The 15143-nt window shown below is 37.8% G+C and overlaps 1 protein-coding gene across 9 annotated transcripts in view; it reads left to right on the top strand.

Moving 5' to 3' along the window:
- The first annotated feature begins 1309 nt into the window (after positions 1 to 1309).
- The window catches only part of msn (serine/threonine-protein kinase msn), a 234755-nt gene continuing 220921 nt past the window's right edge, over positions 1310 to 15143 (top strand). For 3 of the 9 annotated variants that reach the window (XM_068389285.1, XM_068389312.1, XM_068389280.1), the window contains exon 1: positions 1310 to 1743. In XM_068389285.1, the coding sequence (XP_068245386.1) occupies positions 1687 to 1743 (57 nt within the window). In that variant the 5' untranslated portion in view covers positions 1310 to 1686. The remainder of the gene's footprint in view (positions 1744 to 15143) is intronic. The other 6 variants (XM_068389301.1, XM_068389305.1, XM_068389295.1 and 3 more) reach the window with 5 other exon arrangements.

The raw sequence follows: 15143 nt of genomic DNA, 5'->3' as shown, positions 1-15143 counted from the left end.
GAGTCCTTCAGCCATTCCGTTGAATTCCTCAATGAGCATCGATGTCCTTTAATTTGAAACATGTAATGACAATTAGACGAATTGAAGACAAAGATATCCTGTTGCAGAGATGTATTATAGATATAATTCAATGAGATATATCATGCCCAAATTATTTTTGCACACACACACATTCACACACACACACACACACACACACACACACACACATATATATATATATATATATATATATATATATATATATATATATATATATATATATTATAATTCTATGTAATTGCAATTTCATGTGATGGCTAAGTAAACATCATTTACCGCACATCCATACTGTGTATGTTTTATTCATGTATCTCTACAAAGTCTACAATAAACCTAGAGATTACCATGCCCATATGTGTCTCACATTAGCAGTAAGAGCCCTGTTATTGCAGTCCCACAGTCATACCTAACCGCTCTCAGTTTTATTTTTATCTCACGTTTTACTCCCCGCGGTGTATTTTTGAATACTTACACAAAGGACCTGCATAAAAAGTAATTTTAGAGAGCTATAGTCTCTACATCAGCAATTGATTAATTCAAGGCTTTATAACTAATTAACCGGATTTATCTATAAATACACTTAATTAACTCATATAATGCCTTCGTGCATAAAAAAAGCTACATGCTGGATACAAAAAACTTTCTGAAACGCTCCTTCCTTTGTTTTGCTGTGTTTTATCATTCAAACACTTGGGGTGTGTGTTACATTATTTCTTCAAAGTAAGCTAGGGAAATTAGATTACGATACCCATATTAATTTCCCAAAGAAAATATTGGAAATGACGCATACTAGAGATGACTAAGTCACTTTCTCTGATTTCCGGAAACGCGCAACGCTATTTAGGAAGAGAATCGATTGTGAGAATGCGCTAAACATTTCTTTAACAATAAATAACAACTCAGATTGATTTTACTTTTTGATAATTGTGTATCTAATAATTGTTTTTGAAACTATCACCATATTCATAAAAATGCGTGAAGCAATTTGCATCACATCAATATTAACCCTAAGAAAAAGGTTTATTGTAATTTCTTACCGCACCCTTCAGTGTTACCAACAGTGTTGCAGCTGAAATAATAAAATCATGCTATTCATCATTATTAAAGTAATTCAAATTGATAGTTTCCATATTTCATGCGAAAATATATAATTTATTGGCAATTTCAGTTGTATTTACGTTCATAAAACAAACTTTATTTGTGCATAGTTGGTAGCCATGTTTAAATTTACCAGATGAGATAAAGAATAAAGTTGACTACGGAGAAATATCACTGAAAATGATACATAGTGATAAAATTTGAATCTATAGTTGACCATAACGTCGAACTAAATTAAGTTCATCCATAAAATATATCAATACGGAAAAACAAGCTGGTTTATTTTAAGAAGAAGCCATTGTTGATGAGGATTGAGTGGTACTAATCCTCCATGGATATGTCGGGCTGATGGTGGTGGTGTGTTTTGTCATCTCACAGTAACTCTCCACCGCCATTTGTGTTTGGTTCGTGCGTTTTTCTTGGGGATTTAGTGCATATCAGTGATTTAATGCGAAGATAGAAGGTGTGTGACGTTTAGCGATGCAGGATACTCTTAAATGTGCCCAAACTGAGTCTATTTTTTAAGTTTCCTCTCGAAGTCAAAAAATGGCTCATCAGTCTGTGAACTGTAGTTTGGATGACATCGACCTCAATGCATTAAAGGTAATTTGCCTCTTGGCTTTCCTTCTTTTCGTATTTTATAGTATTCTGATAATTCCTTTGGGTTCCCTAATCCATGGGGGATTGTTCAAAACAGTAGCGAAGTGAGTCTAGTGCCGTTATTAAGGGCAAGCCATCGTCCTAACGTGTTGGGGGATTCCCCCCTCCCTCTTCCCCCTACGCATGTTTATTCTGTTTATTTTTAATTTCATTATGAAATCGTAATCCTAAGAAGAAATCACCTTCTGGTGGTAGGGTGTTACTGAACATGGTTTTGTTATCAACATTAAATTCCGAGAAATAATGTTTATTACGAAAGGTCACATTGTGTCAAAGGTCAAAAAAGGCTGGCCCTACACAGCCTGCCTTTATATTGCCATCACTAATCATATCTGGATTAAGATGCGAGTTAAAATCTATGGCCTAAGAAAGTTTTTTTCGTCTTTGAATATTATCATTTGTTTTTATAGTAAATTTATACATTACTACAGGACTGGATTCATGGTATCAAAATATTTATCTGCATATTAATGCAGTTTGTGTTTTTGGTTAACGTGACCATAAATTTTAAGGAAATGGAAGTTTCAGCAATATATTACCACCTTAAAACAACAAGAATGGTGAAACAATTTTTGAGTAAATATATGATACTTCAATTTCTAGCCAAATACATGGACCATATATTTTTCCTACTTGCTATCTTGTATTTTATGCATTTCTCACCATGATTGTTGGGGCAAACCACCCGCTCATGAGTTTTTGGACCTCCTAATATGAAGACAATTGTGGGGGACCCCAGTGAGAAAGGATTTTTGGGTGGGGAAATATCACAAAGGAGTGGTTTACAGCAATAATGATGGTCAGAAATGCAAAATAAGCTCAAGAAACCAGTTGAAAAAATATATGGCTCATGTAAATGGCAGAAAACCGACCAAACAGGATTATTTAACACTCGAGATTGTAAAAGGGTACAGAACCTAACAAACCCACCTAACCTAACTTAGTAGTTCCCAGGTCACAACTCTTAGGCGGGGGGCAAGCCCCCCAGACCCCCCTTCCCAGGTCACAACTGCTAGCTGGACCCCGCCCCCTTCCCAGGTTACAAACTAAGTAAATCACAAATTAATCCTTACATTATAAGAAAGTAAATAACAAATAATTCCTTACCTAATGATCAATACTGGCACCTTTATTTTTTTTTCGTGGCAATCTTTACAAAAGCCTTGCAGTAGAAAATGTGCTGGCCTTCCATGAAAATTAAGTCAAAATCGGACCTTTGAGGCATTATTTCGCTGTTATTTTTTGATTACACATAAGCAACATTAGCTTTACATTGAACAGAGAGCATTTCCATCAGAATAGCAAAAATGGGGCAGCTTTAAAAAAAAATCTAAAGACTTATCTCTTTGGAAAGTGTTATAGTAGTGATCAGAAAACTATTAAGCCTGAATACAAATGCTAAGCGAATAACTGAAAAGATACAGAGCAAAATATAAACTGGAAAAAATTATCTTCACACATCAAGGCCTGCCTGAACAGACACTCTAGTGTTTGATGGAGGGCGAGAAATAAACCCCTAAAAATAAGTAATCAATTGCCGACAAATGAAATTACACTAAATTTCAAAATAGATTGATGTGCTTCCCATAAGTTCCCTCTTGGAGACGTCTTGACGAGATGGTGGTTGTTTAAACTGAAGATGAAGGTGGGCAAAAAATGGCTGTTGTAGAACATCATCCGGGAACTTACGAAGAAGTACTTGGAGGCTGTTCATTTGTTTAAAAAAACCCCTGACAAATATGTCATTGTAAATGCATAGAAAGCTCCCCAAACTATGGGAAAAAGTGCATGCGCAATAAGTCCCCTTCAGTCTCTCAGAAGTAAACAATGGACTTAGAGTGAATAACATACGTCACATTTTAATAGACCGATACGTAAGTTATAATGCCCCAGCCCCTATTGAACATATAGAGAAAAATTCCAAACTAGCAAGCTCTCGTCCATTTCTTATCGCGAATTCCAGTTTCGCTAGAAATTAGAGTATCAAATATTAACAAACATTTGGAATAGTTAGTGGATTTTAGGGCTGACTTAATTAGTTAAACAGGAATTCAACTCAACCTAACCACACCCACCTAAACTAACCCAACATGGCCTCTAGTCCTGCCTATCCTTACCTACAATTTCTTGTAACTTCAAGGACCGGTAATATGGTAAGTGTAATAGGCTAAGCCTATTACACTTATTATATTCAGAGCAAGAAGATTCAGATGGGGATTCATCCCGCCTTGTAAACTAGTCTTCAATTATGTGTTTGAAAGCATGAAATCGTTATGCTTACCTTTATGGGATACGCAAAGTCACATAGTGGAGCTAAAAGTCATCACATAAACCTTGTGGCCATAATAAATTAACCAGACGCACACATTGAGCTTTTACAAAACACACGTCATCAACATTTCAACTTAAGCCAGTTTTGTGGAATTTCACTTGAATTTAAAAATTTTTGTTGATTGGGTAAGCTTACAAGAGAAACATTCGGTTTTCTGTGTTATCTCCAATGTAAGAATTTGGTACTGTATGTAAAAATAAAATACCATCTAACATCATGGTCTATAATGCATTACCAATAAACTAAATGCATTCGCTAGTCTCATCACATGACACTACAGATTTCATTGGAACTTGTAGAATATTATTATTACTACTACTTGCTAAGCTGCAACCCTAGTTGGAAAAGCAGGATGCCACAAGCTCATGTGCCCCAACGAGGAAAATAGCCCTGTGATGGAAAGGAAATAGGGGAAAATAAAATATTTTAAGAACAGTAACATTGAAATAAATATTTCTTATATAAACTATAAAAACAAAAGAAGTGAAATTAGATAGAATAGTGTGTGCCCTCAAGCAAGAGGACTCTAACCCAAGACAGTGGAAGACCATGGTACAGAGGTTATTGCACTACCCAAGACTATAGAACAATAGTTTGATTTTGGAGTTTCCTTCTCGCAGAACAGGTGCTTACCATAGCTAAAGAGTCTCTTCTACCCTTACCAAGAGGAAAGTTGCCACTGACCTATTACATTGCAGTAGTTAACCCCTTGGATGAAGAAGAAATGTTTGGTAATCACGTGTTGTCAGGTGTGTGAGGACAGAGGAAAATCTGTAAAGAATATGGCAGACTATTCGGTGTATGTATAGGCAAAGGGACAGTGAACCGTAACCAGAGAGAAGGATCCAGTGTAATGATGAACAATATACATTGGTAAATTTTGTGGTATATAATTATTAACTTCTGAAAGATTTTATGTTGTGAAAAATATTATACAGTATATAAAAAAGAAAGCATCACAAATAATTAACATGGGTATTTGTTTACAAAACCACACTCTCCCTATACTGCCAAATTATGCAAAGCTATTGTTTTCCTCTATTATTTTTCATATTTTAAAACAATTCGCCACATGAGAAACAAGTTAGAATTATAAAAAAAAAAGAACTAGCCTAGTTTCCACACTAAACGATTTGGAACTGACATCAACATAATCGACCAAACAAGTTTGTGATGTCAGCCTACATTTGATATATATTCAAAATATATACTAAATTAAAAATGGAGGAATTAGTCAAAAGTGTCCATAAAATATACAATTCACAAATAGACACTTTTGAGTAATTGCTCCATTTTTAATCAAGTATATATTTTGAATAATTATAAAGTAAATCAAATGTACGCTGGTATCATGAACTAATGTTTGGTTGCCGATGTCAGTTCATGATCTTTTAGTGAAAAAACCAGGCTAGTTTTTTATAATTCTATAGTTTTTTTATTATTTTAACTTTTCTATGTGGCGAATTGTTTTAAAATATGAAAAAATAAGAGGAAAACAATAGCTTTGCATGGTTTGACAGTATATGGAGAGCATGGCCTTGTAAAAATCTACCAGCACTTTTCAGTTAACACATACTAGCTCTAATCATCACTAATACAAGTCCTTTGATAATTCAAATAATTTAGTCATTGTAATGGGTTTATTGATTTTAATTTTAAAGGTTTTTAATTAAAGAGAATATGAAAAGATAAAATTAAACAATTTTTTTGATAGTTAAATTATTTTTCAACTACCGACTAAAGTTTAAAATGACTGAACATAAGGTATAACTGCATAGTATTCAGCTCAAGGTCTGTTGCTTTAAGAATTTATGCTTAAGGTAAATACAATTTGACCTCATAAGAAAAATCTTATGGTGCAAAGCAGGAATATAATGTATGGGCTATCTTTTAATCAACTCCCTTTGGTGTAGACTTACTGTATCCTTTGCTTAAAACAGATGGTTCTTAATCCCTATCTCTTTAGCTTGTTGTTCAACAGTAAGTGGAGCAGTCTTCCTCATTCTTGTTTTCATGAACTTAAACTTATGGGCTTACTTTTTTTGTCCTGGAAAAAAGAAATTTTAGCTTGACCTTGATGTTAATGGTGGGGTTGACTCAAATATCTAGTCCTCTTTTTTTTTTTGGGGGGGGGGTGAAGAAAGCTGATTTCCAATTTCTAAAGTAGTTAGTAGAGACTACCTTTCCACTAATTAGATAATAGTTAATGTTGCTTGATTAGATGAATGTCACTGTCAACTCCAGCCCTACCAATTACCACTTAATTTCTGTAACTCTAAATCCATTCAAGTTTTTTGTCTGAGTATATATATGCTGAAGGGGATGATCTATTCTTGAGTGTACAACTTTGTTTATCAGAAGTGCTATACAGAACAGAAATTCCTAGATTCTTGTCGCAAAGTTTGTAAGATTTGTCTTTACTTTAGTGCAGTAGTGCAGTGTTTTTTTTATACATTATTGTTAATCATGTGCTGTTAGTTTTTCAAGCTTTGCCATATGTGAATTAGGGGATAAATTCTTAATATTTTTATTGAATTTTTTTAATAACAGAATGCACAGGGCTTTTTGGGGTGTGGGGCCACCTGAGTGACTAAAAATTATTTTTTTTTTTAGTAATTAAAGGGGATATCATTGCTGGACCTTTAGTTTTTATATTATTTACATGCATATGGTTTAAATTTTAAAATAAGCTTGTTTCCTGTGCAACTTTTACTACAAATCACTGATACCATCTTCTAACTCTACACCTGGCATTAAATATCTCGCTAAATATCTTTAGTGCTAAAGATGAAGTTGATCCTAACAAAACTCGGAGCATAAATCTTAGTAGTTTTAGGACTTTGTATTCACCCCACCAACAATTTCTTTGTTATTAACAACTGTAACTATTTGCAGCTTGTTTAGAATTGTCATTAATATGAATTAACTTTTAAGAAACTGATCTAGACATTTCTTTTTTGATGAAATCATTCAGATGTTTTGGTGACCCTTCTAACTTGGGAAATATATTTATTTTGCTATGGTGTCAATATTAAGCGGATGATTGTATTAATTTGTAGGACAAAAACTTTGTCTATTGAATTCAACATCCTTGATATGAATATCGCTATGTAGCACCATCATTCAATTAGCTCATTGTGTGGGCTGTATAAGATTTTTCCTTATACTGTTCAAATTCTCCTTTGGATTTCGATCTTCCAATTTAGAGGTTGTACTCTGTGACCCTAAGAGTCTTAATTTAACGCGTTGAGAGGTACAGTTTTACACATTAGTTTTTATAGTTACCACACAGTAGAATATTCATTCCAATGTAGTTTAGTTAGTGGAAAATCAAAAGTCAAAACTTGGTGCAAATGTTTTTTTTTGTTTTTTACCGTATTTTTTTCTGGTCTTGGGTTGCATTCTGTAGCCTTTTGGGTGCCTTTGATATGTAGCATTCTTGGTTTCTAGCTAGGGTTGTTACTTAGTGTGAAATTACTATGAAATGCTTTTTCAAAGTAGAGCATTGGTATATTTTATGTAATGATGTAGGCATTGAGAGTTTTAATTTAAAAATTATTTGTTCCGTAACTGGAATACAAACCTACGCTATTTATTAGGGGTATTACTTTTGGTGAAACTGAAAGGACAAGCCATTAAAATTTTAGCAAGGGTTAACAACCTAACCTGCTAGTTAGCGAAGTGGCGGGTTGCATATCATATCATATAAGTTTCCTTTTCAGTGTTTGTGCTGTGTGTGATAACGTATACGGCAGGTTCTCAAGACACCAGCACAAGGCTGAAGAATCTTCCCTTCCGACCTTTCCCCCTTGTCCATCGGTCATCCCGTCGGTCGATAACCTGCCGTTGACTTGGCCGCCACCGCAGTGGTATCGTCATCGTTTTGACCCTCCTTGTTCAACTATTGTCTTCACCTTTCACTCTACCACGGGGAACACACGAATTTACTAGGGGAAGGGAGTGTGGCCTTTCAGAGATTGACTTCGGTCTTTCTCTTCTCAAGGCCATTCACCTTTATTATTATTATTATTATTAAATGCTAAGCTACAACCCTAGTTGGAAAAGCAGGATGCTATAAGCCCAGGGGCCCCAACAGGGAAAATAGCTCAGTGAGGAAAGGAAACAAGGAAAAATAAAATATTTTAAGAATAGTAACAACATTAAAATAAATATTTCCTATATAAACGATAAAAACTTCAACAAAACAAGAGAAAGAGAAACTAGATAGAACAGTGTGCCTGAGTGTACCCTCAAGCAAGAGAACTCTAACCCAAGACAGTGGAAGGCCATGGTACAGAGGCTATAGCACTACCCAAGACTAGAGAACAATGGTTTGATTTTGGAGTGTCCTTCTCCTAGAAGAGCTGCTTACCATAGCTAAAGAGTCTCTTCTACCCTTACCAAGAGGAAAGTAGCCTCTGAAAAATTACATTGCCGTAGTTAACCCCTTGGGTGAAGAAGAATTGTTTAGTAATCTCAGTGTTGTCAGGTGTATGAGGACAGTATACTAACGGGGGGAGCACCTCTCCCGTTCCCGGGTTAGGTTACGCTTCCGATTGTTTTTCTTAATTATTTAAGTGAAATTATAATTGTTTGCATTTTACCTTTTCAGTTTCTACACCGTGGGAAGCACTTCCCGCTGTAGGATCCAATGGTTCTTCCGTTAGTAAATATTTTAGCTGATTTAGATAATTGTAATTTTTTTTGTATTACGGTGTCTCTCCGCTCTCCTTCTCCCGTCAATGTCGACTGGTGAAGGGAGTGCGCAGTTCTTATTTTATGTTTGTTCCCTTGGTAGTTACCTTTCCCGTCCGCGGATAGGTGTTTTCCCGAGGGGGTTTTTTGTTACATAATTTTTATTTTATTTTTCCAAAGTTAGCGATGCAGTTCATCTTCGTTCAACTAAGAGTGCTGACGAAGTAGACCTGTTCCGTTCATGCCTGGGGAATCTGCTGTCACTGCCTTCCCTTAGAGGGTGTCATCCCTTCTCCTTAGAAGTAAGTCCATGGCAGCCCCTGATTAGCGCTCCATCTTCAAGTAACTAGCTCCGGTTACGCTTTCTCAGGCAGCGCTCTTTGCCGATCATCTTAGAGTACTGCCAGGAGGTTCTCCTACAGGGGGTTGGACTACTTTCCCTTCCGAGGGAGAGTTTTCCTCCCCAGGTGTTGGGTTGTTTATCCCTTCTGAAGGAAAACTTCCCTACATCATCTTCATCACTACTGTTACTGTCTTCGCTTAGACTACGCTCCCCCCTTGCTGAATCTCCCTTCCTTTCGTGGTGGAGCATAGTCTTAGGCAAGTCTCTCCTGCGAAGTGATCACCTCTCTCGTTCGCGAAAGGGGCTACTCTTGTCCCTGAGTTTGTTGCCAAGACAAAGTCTCCAGAGGTGATGGATACTAAACAACAAGTCTCTACTTGGTAACTGACAATCTAGATCATCTGTTAGTGTACCCACTGTGAGGTTTTAGGCTCTACCTCAAGAGAACGGCAACAGCCCACCTGGGTGCCTTCTCTTGTCGTCAGCACTAGGAGAGACAAGAGGAGGATCACCAAAACATGATCTCCGCTGGATTCACAGTGTCATCAATTTCGCTCTGAATCCAGATCCTCATCCATCACGTTGACCCACGTTGTCAGGGTCATAGCAGATTACTCTGCGACACAGGTTCTACAAGCATGGGTGTAAATGCTCCAGGTGACTTCTCTCCTGCAAGGCATGACCCACAGGAACTCAATATGATCTCTATTGGTCCTGTGGTGGCTGCACAACGGCTGGTTTTATACCTCAAGCTCCTTATTGGACAAGTAGCAGAAGATTGAGGGCATTGTTACCCGGCTTTAGTCTGCATGAATGAAAAAGAATGACTGGCTCTTTTTCTTTTCTTCATCCTCCCGTCTTATGGGGAAAGCAGCATCCTGGGTTTTCTGCACAAGCTGACCTCAACCACTGCGGTTAAACCTTGCTTCCTTGCGTACCTAGTGCAGTATTGTGTCAATACTATTGTGTCCCTATACCCTGGCAAGGTGATATTGGGAAAGTCTTGGTCCAACAGTTTTTTTCTATAGTGTCTCGGAATAACTTAAACCTGACAGTCACACAGCTTATCTCAACACACAACTTGCATAGGCTGCAGACCTTGTATAGCAGGGTTTAGCGAGGTGTAGGGACTCCTTATATTTGGTACAAATATACAGTATTCAATACAAGGAGCCCCGGATAAAGCCAAAGAGCCAGATTGGCTGGGACGTCCTCCCCTGATAAATAGTGTAGGTTTGTATTCCAGTTACGGAACCAATGACAAATTCGTTCATAATTTGTATTTTTCCTAATGATGCAAACCTATGGCTAATTTTACAAACTTATCTGCTGACCCTATCCCCTTGAAGTCCTACCTCCAAGCAAAGTGAGCTAATTCACAAGTGTACGAATGGGAGTTGTAGCAAGCTGACCCATCACGCTAACTAGCGTGATGGGTAGTTAACCCTCACTAAAATTTTAATGGCTCATCCTTTCAGTTTCACCAAAAGTAATACCCCTAATAAATAGCTAAAGGTTTTTATCTTTAGGAAAAATACAAATTATCTACGAATTTGTCATAAAATAGCTATCGGATCTAGTCAAGTTAAAAAATTAAACACCCAAACTCGGCTAACTTCCTTTAATTACACAGTCTTCTCTTGATCCATCTTTATATGGGGTTGCTGTTTTGTATGAACCCTCATCATTCTCTTTAATTCAGGGCATCCTGTTCTCTTAATCCTTTTTCTCTGGATGTTATTTGCTACTTTATCTTTTCATCTGAACTTTGCCCTTTTCCTCGTCTTTCCCCCATCCATCTCTATGTCCATGACCCTTTGGCACACAAGATCTCTCCTCATGACATGCCCAAAACACTGTAGTCCTCTTTGCCAAATTGCTATTTCTAACTTCCTTTCTTAAGTCTTCTTTATTTGCCAAGTTTCAGCTCCATACACCAAATCTGGTCATTTATAAAACCATCCTTTTTTATCGTTGCACTAACCCTCTTATCACACAATATTCCTGATGATCCTTTCCAGTTCATCCAAGCACACTGTATCTTGTGGTTAATTTCTTATTCAATCTTCTCTATAGTACAGTAATACCTTGCATTGGCATTAGCTTGTCCCAAGAAACTTAACATTAGTCGATTTTCTATGTGAGCCTGATTTTCACTTTATAAAGTGAATTATACATTCCCTACATACCTATTGGACATGAAAAAGTATTTACAACTTTATAAAAACCAGTACAGTACTGTATAGTGTAGCACTTCGTTGTTGTAAGACAGAAACCGACTTTAGGTTGGGTAAAACAGTGTAATGTTGATTTTATATTTAAAGATTTGCGACACAAAGTACTGTAAGAACTGGCATGTGTTGAACCGAGGTAAAGACAGGTATCACTTTATTGTCTTACATTTATACTTCATGGCTGGCCTTGTTATTGATTTTTGCAAGTTAGATTTATTGATACAGTGCATGTTTATGCAATTTGTTTCAAATTATCGCAGGTTTTTTTAATTAGAATTCTATAAAGTTATTGAAGGAAATTAATATTCTGTGGCACTAGTAGGTAGTCAAAAATTCAAACTGAACAAAAGAATGTTGACTAAAGGGAAGATAATTTCATCTTTGGAGAGTTCTGGACAATAGTCATATTTCATATTGATACTGTATCCCTGATAAGCTAAAAAGCCAATGACTCATTAAACAAGCTTCCACAGAACAGAAAAGGTGAAGTGAAAAAAGGGAAAATTAATGCAAATAAAGTATAATACATTAAAGCAAATGGACATGTCAGTTTAGAAACATCAGAAAAATTAAGGTGTGGAGCACTTTAATGTATCACCACAACCTCTTGTAAACTTGAATGTCAGAATTGTTACCAAAGTTATAGTGTAATGTGAAGATATTAGTGTTTTTCAGAATGCAAATGCATGCTTACATTCTGCAGGACATAGCATTTCATAATCAAAAGACCCAGGCAATAAGGGGGACAGTGGTACTGTAATTTCTTTTTATTAATCACCATCATGAGATGTTCCTTAAATGGTTAAGTCATATTTGTCATTGTTGAGAAAAGGAAATCACTAAATCTAGCTATTTTGTCAAGACCGTTTCCTGGAATGTTGCTGATGTCAAGACTGGAGGTCAGTGTACCAAGACAAAATGAAGGTTGTAAACTTATGAAATGTAAGTTTCAATACCTAATGGAAGTTGTACAGATATTGCTTAGTAGTTGCTTTCTGATGGAACTAGTTGATATAGATTATAATTGCTGTAAAAAAGAGTGTTATATTGTTGAAAATTAGATCAGGTATTGCCAAATATTAAGAATACAGTAGGTTGGCCAGGGCACCATCTACCCATTGAGATATTACTGCTGGAGAGTTATTGGGTCCTTTGACTGGCCAGACAGTACTACATTGGATTCCTCTCTCTGGTTATGGCTCATTTTCCTTTTGCCTACACATGCACCGAATAGTCTGGCCAATTCTTTACATATTCTCCTCTGTCCTCATACACCTGACAACACTGAGATTACCAATCAATTCTTCCTTGCTCAAGGGGTTACCTACTACAATGTAATTGTTCAGTGGTTACTTTCGTCTTGGTGAGGGTAGAAGAGAGACTTTGGCTATGGTAAGCAGCTCTTCTAGGAGAAGGACGCTCCAAAATCAAACCATTGTTCACTAGTCTTGGATAGTGCCATAGCCTCTGTACCATGGTCTTCCATGGTCTTGGGTTAGAGTTCTCTTGCTTGGGGTGCACTTGGGCATACTGTTTTATCTTATTTTTCTTGTTTTATTAAAGTTTTTATAGTTCATATATGAAGGATTTATTTTGGAGTTACTGTTCCTAAAATATTTTATTTTGGTTGTTAATCCCTTTTGTAGTGTCCTTATTTCCTTTCTTCACTGGGATATTTTCCTTTTGGAGCCCCCGGGCTTATAGCATCCTTTTTTTCCAACTAGGGCTGTAGCTTAGCAAGTAATGATAATAATAATGATTAATAAGGGTATATTGTTGGTAAGACAATACTTTATAGTACAGTATGTTGTTACATTATAGTCCTCAAAATCTCTCAAAGCTACCAAAAACTTTATTTTCCTTGATGGAAAGTGAATAGCAGCTACAGTAAATGTGTGGTGTAAAGATATCTTATTTTCAAGGTCACCAGTGTTATTACTGTTATATACTTGAAGAATGTTGGTAACAGTGACAGCTTTGTAATTAAGGCCACAAATGGTATTACAAGTTCATTTCATAGTTTAAATTGTTACCAACGATTGCGAACTAGGCGTTATAGATCATGGTCTAGACATTCCTCGTCTAGAAGTAGAAGTTCGCGCAGTGCATCAGCGTGTAGTCCCTCAACCCGACCCTCTCCTAAATGACCTCGGACCGAACCTGATCATAGGAATGACCATCCCTCAGACAGGCGTCCGGGGAGTATTAGTAAAGCGTTTCCTATGTAATGCTTGGAAATGCATCCCGCTGTGATGCATTCTTCAACCCTCAGGTTTGTTCCTACTCATAGGCCTTCTCTGCTGACTTCATTGGACGTAGGTGCTTTTCTGCAGCAGCAGGAAGGACTTAGACCTTCCTCTTCTAGCGTAGCAGCTCCTTTTGCGAGTACTTTTGCTCTTGAATCGCGTCTGTTGACGTGTGAAACTCAACGATTTTCCGTGCGAATCTCACAATTTCTCGAGCAATTCATGAGCAGATGTCTGAACTGTGAGCAATTGCGGTACCAACACCTTTGCCTCCACCTACAGCGGCAGGCTGATACCTTTACCAGAGGGTTTCAAAGAGCTGCCTAATAGGTTCGCAGGCGTTCCTATTATTCCGAACTGTCCTTCTCAATCATCAAAGGAACGTGTTCCTCTGCCACAGAGACCCCCCCCCCCTGCATATACTAAGACTCCTTCTAGAGATCCCCCCAGGGGCCATTCTCCTAAACATCAAAGGGAAGCCCAGGACTTACTAAGAGGTGCTGAGCTTTATGGTTGAGTATTTTATTTCCACCCTGCAGAAGTGTCTGGGTGTAGTCAAAGTGACCCCTAGGATTCCTTTGGAATCCTTGTCGAGTTTGTCTGTTGGGAGTCTAGATCCTAGAAGGAGATCAACGTCGGACAAGGCTTGCAGATCACCCCCATCCTGATCGCGTGTCGAAGTTCCTCGATCTTCGGACTCCTACATGGCCAAGCTACCCTTTATCACGGTAAAGGCAAGGGAAACCATGGCTAAGAGGCAGAAGAGAAGATAAGGATGAGAAGTGTAACTCCACCTCACGCCGACATCTTCCGCCGTAGGACGAGTAGGGACATAGGCTAGCCCAGAGAGATAACCATCCATCCCTTCAATCCACAAAGAGATTAAGGTATTGCCTCTGGACCAGCGTCCGATTTTCTTACCTCCTCCAAAGGAGGACCCCTTAGCTCCTACTGCCAAAGCTTCGTCAGGTGTCTCGAAAACCTTGTAAGTTCCCTCTTCTGAGACTGGGGAAGGATGTCCTTATGTAGGGAGTCGAAAGACACCAAGACAAAATCCAAGAACACTGCGGCAAGGGAAGCTTATATGGCTGAGGCACCAAGATGGTCCCCTGTGGCGGGTCCCTCCCTCTAGCGATATTGTTGATGACCCTGACATACTCCAGGATCTGGACGTGAGCGTGGAGGTGTACGACCCCTTGGATTCAAAGGATGAGAATCTTGCAAATGTGGCTAGTCTGAACTACCACTCTGAGTAAGAGAGACGTGAGTCGGAACACACCTTTTGGCTGGTCCTTACATGTATGAGGGCCATTAATAGGCTGTCTACCCCTGGTTTCACCACCCTGGAGAGTAAGGATATGGTTCTTGATGAAATATTCGAGACCCAGAAGCCTTCCAGGTCCAGTGCCGCTTTACTCTGGTCTAAAGGTTTGACAGTCGCCAAGAGGAAAGCTTTCGCCCGGATAGCTGGAACTTTAGTTCCTTGTGGGCAG

Source organism: Palaemon carinicauda, chromosome 1, assembly GCF_036898095.1.
Source record: "Palaemon carinicauda isolate YSFRI2023 chromosome 1, ASM3689809v2, whole genome shotgun sequence".
Lineage (NCBI taxonomy): Eukaryota > Metazoa > Arthropoda > Malacostraca > Decapoda > Palaemonidae > Palaemon > Palaemon carinicauda.
Note: the sequence above shows the minus strand (reverse complement) of the source record. Positions and strands in the feature narration are given on the sequence as shown.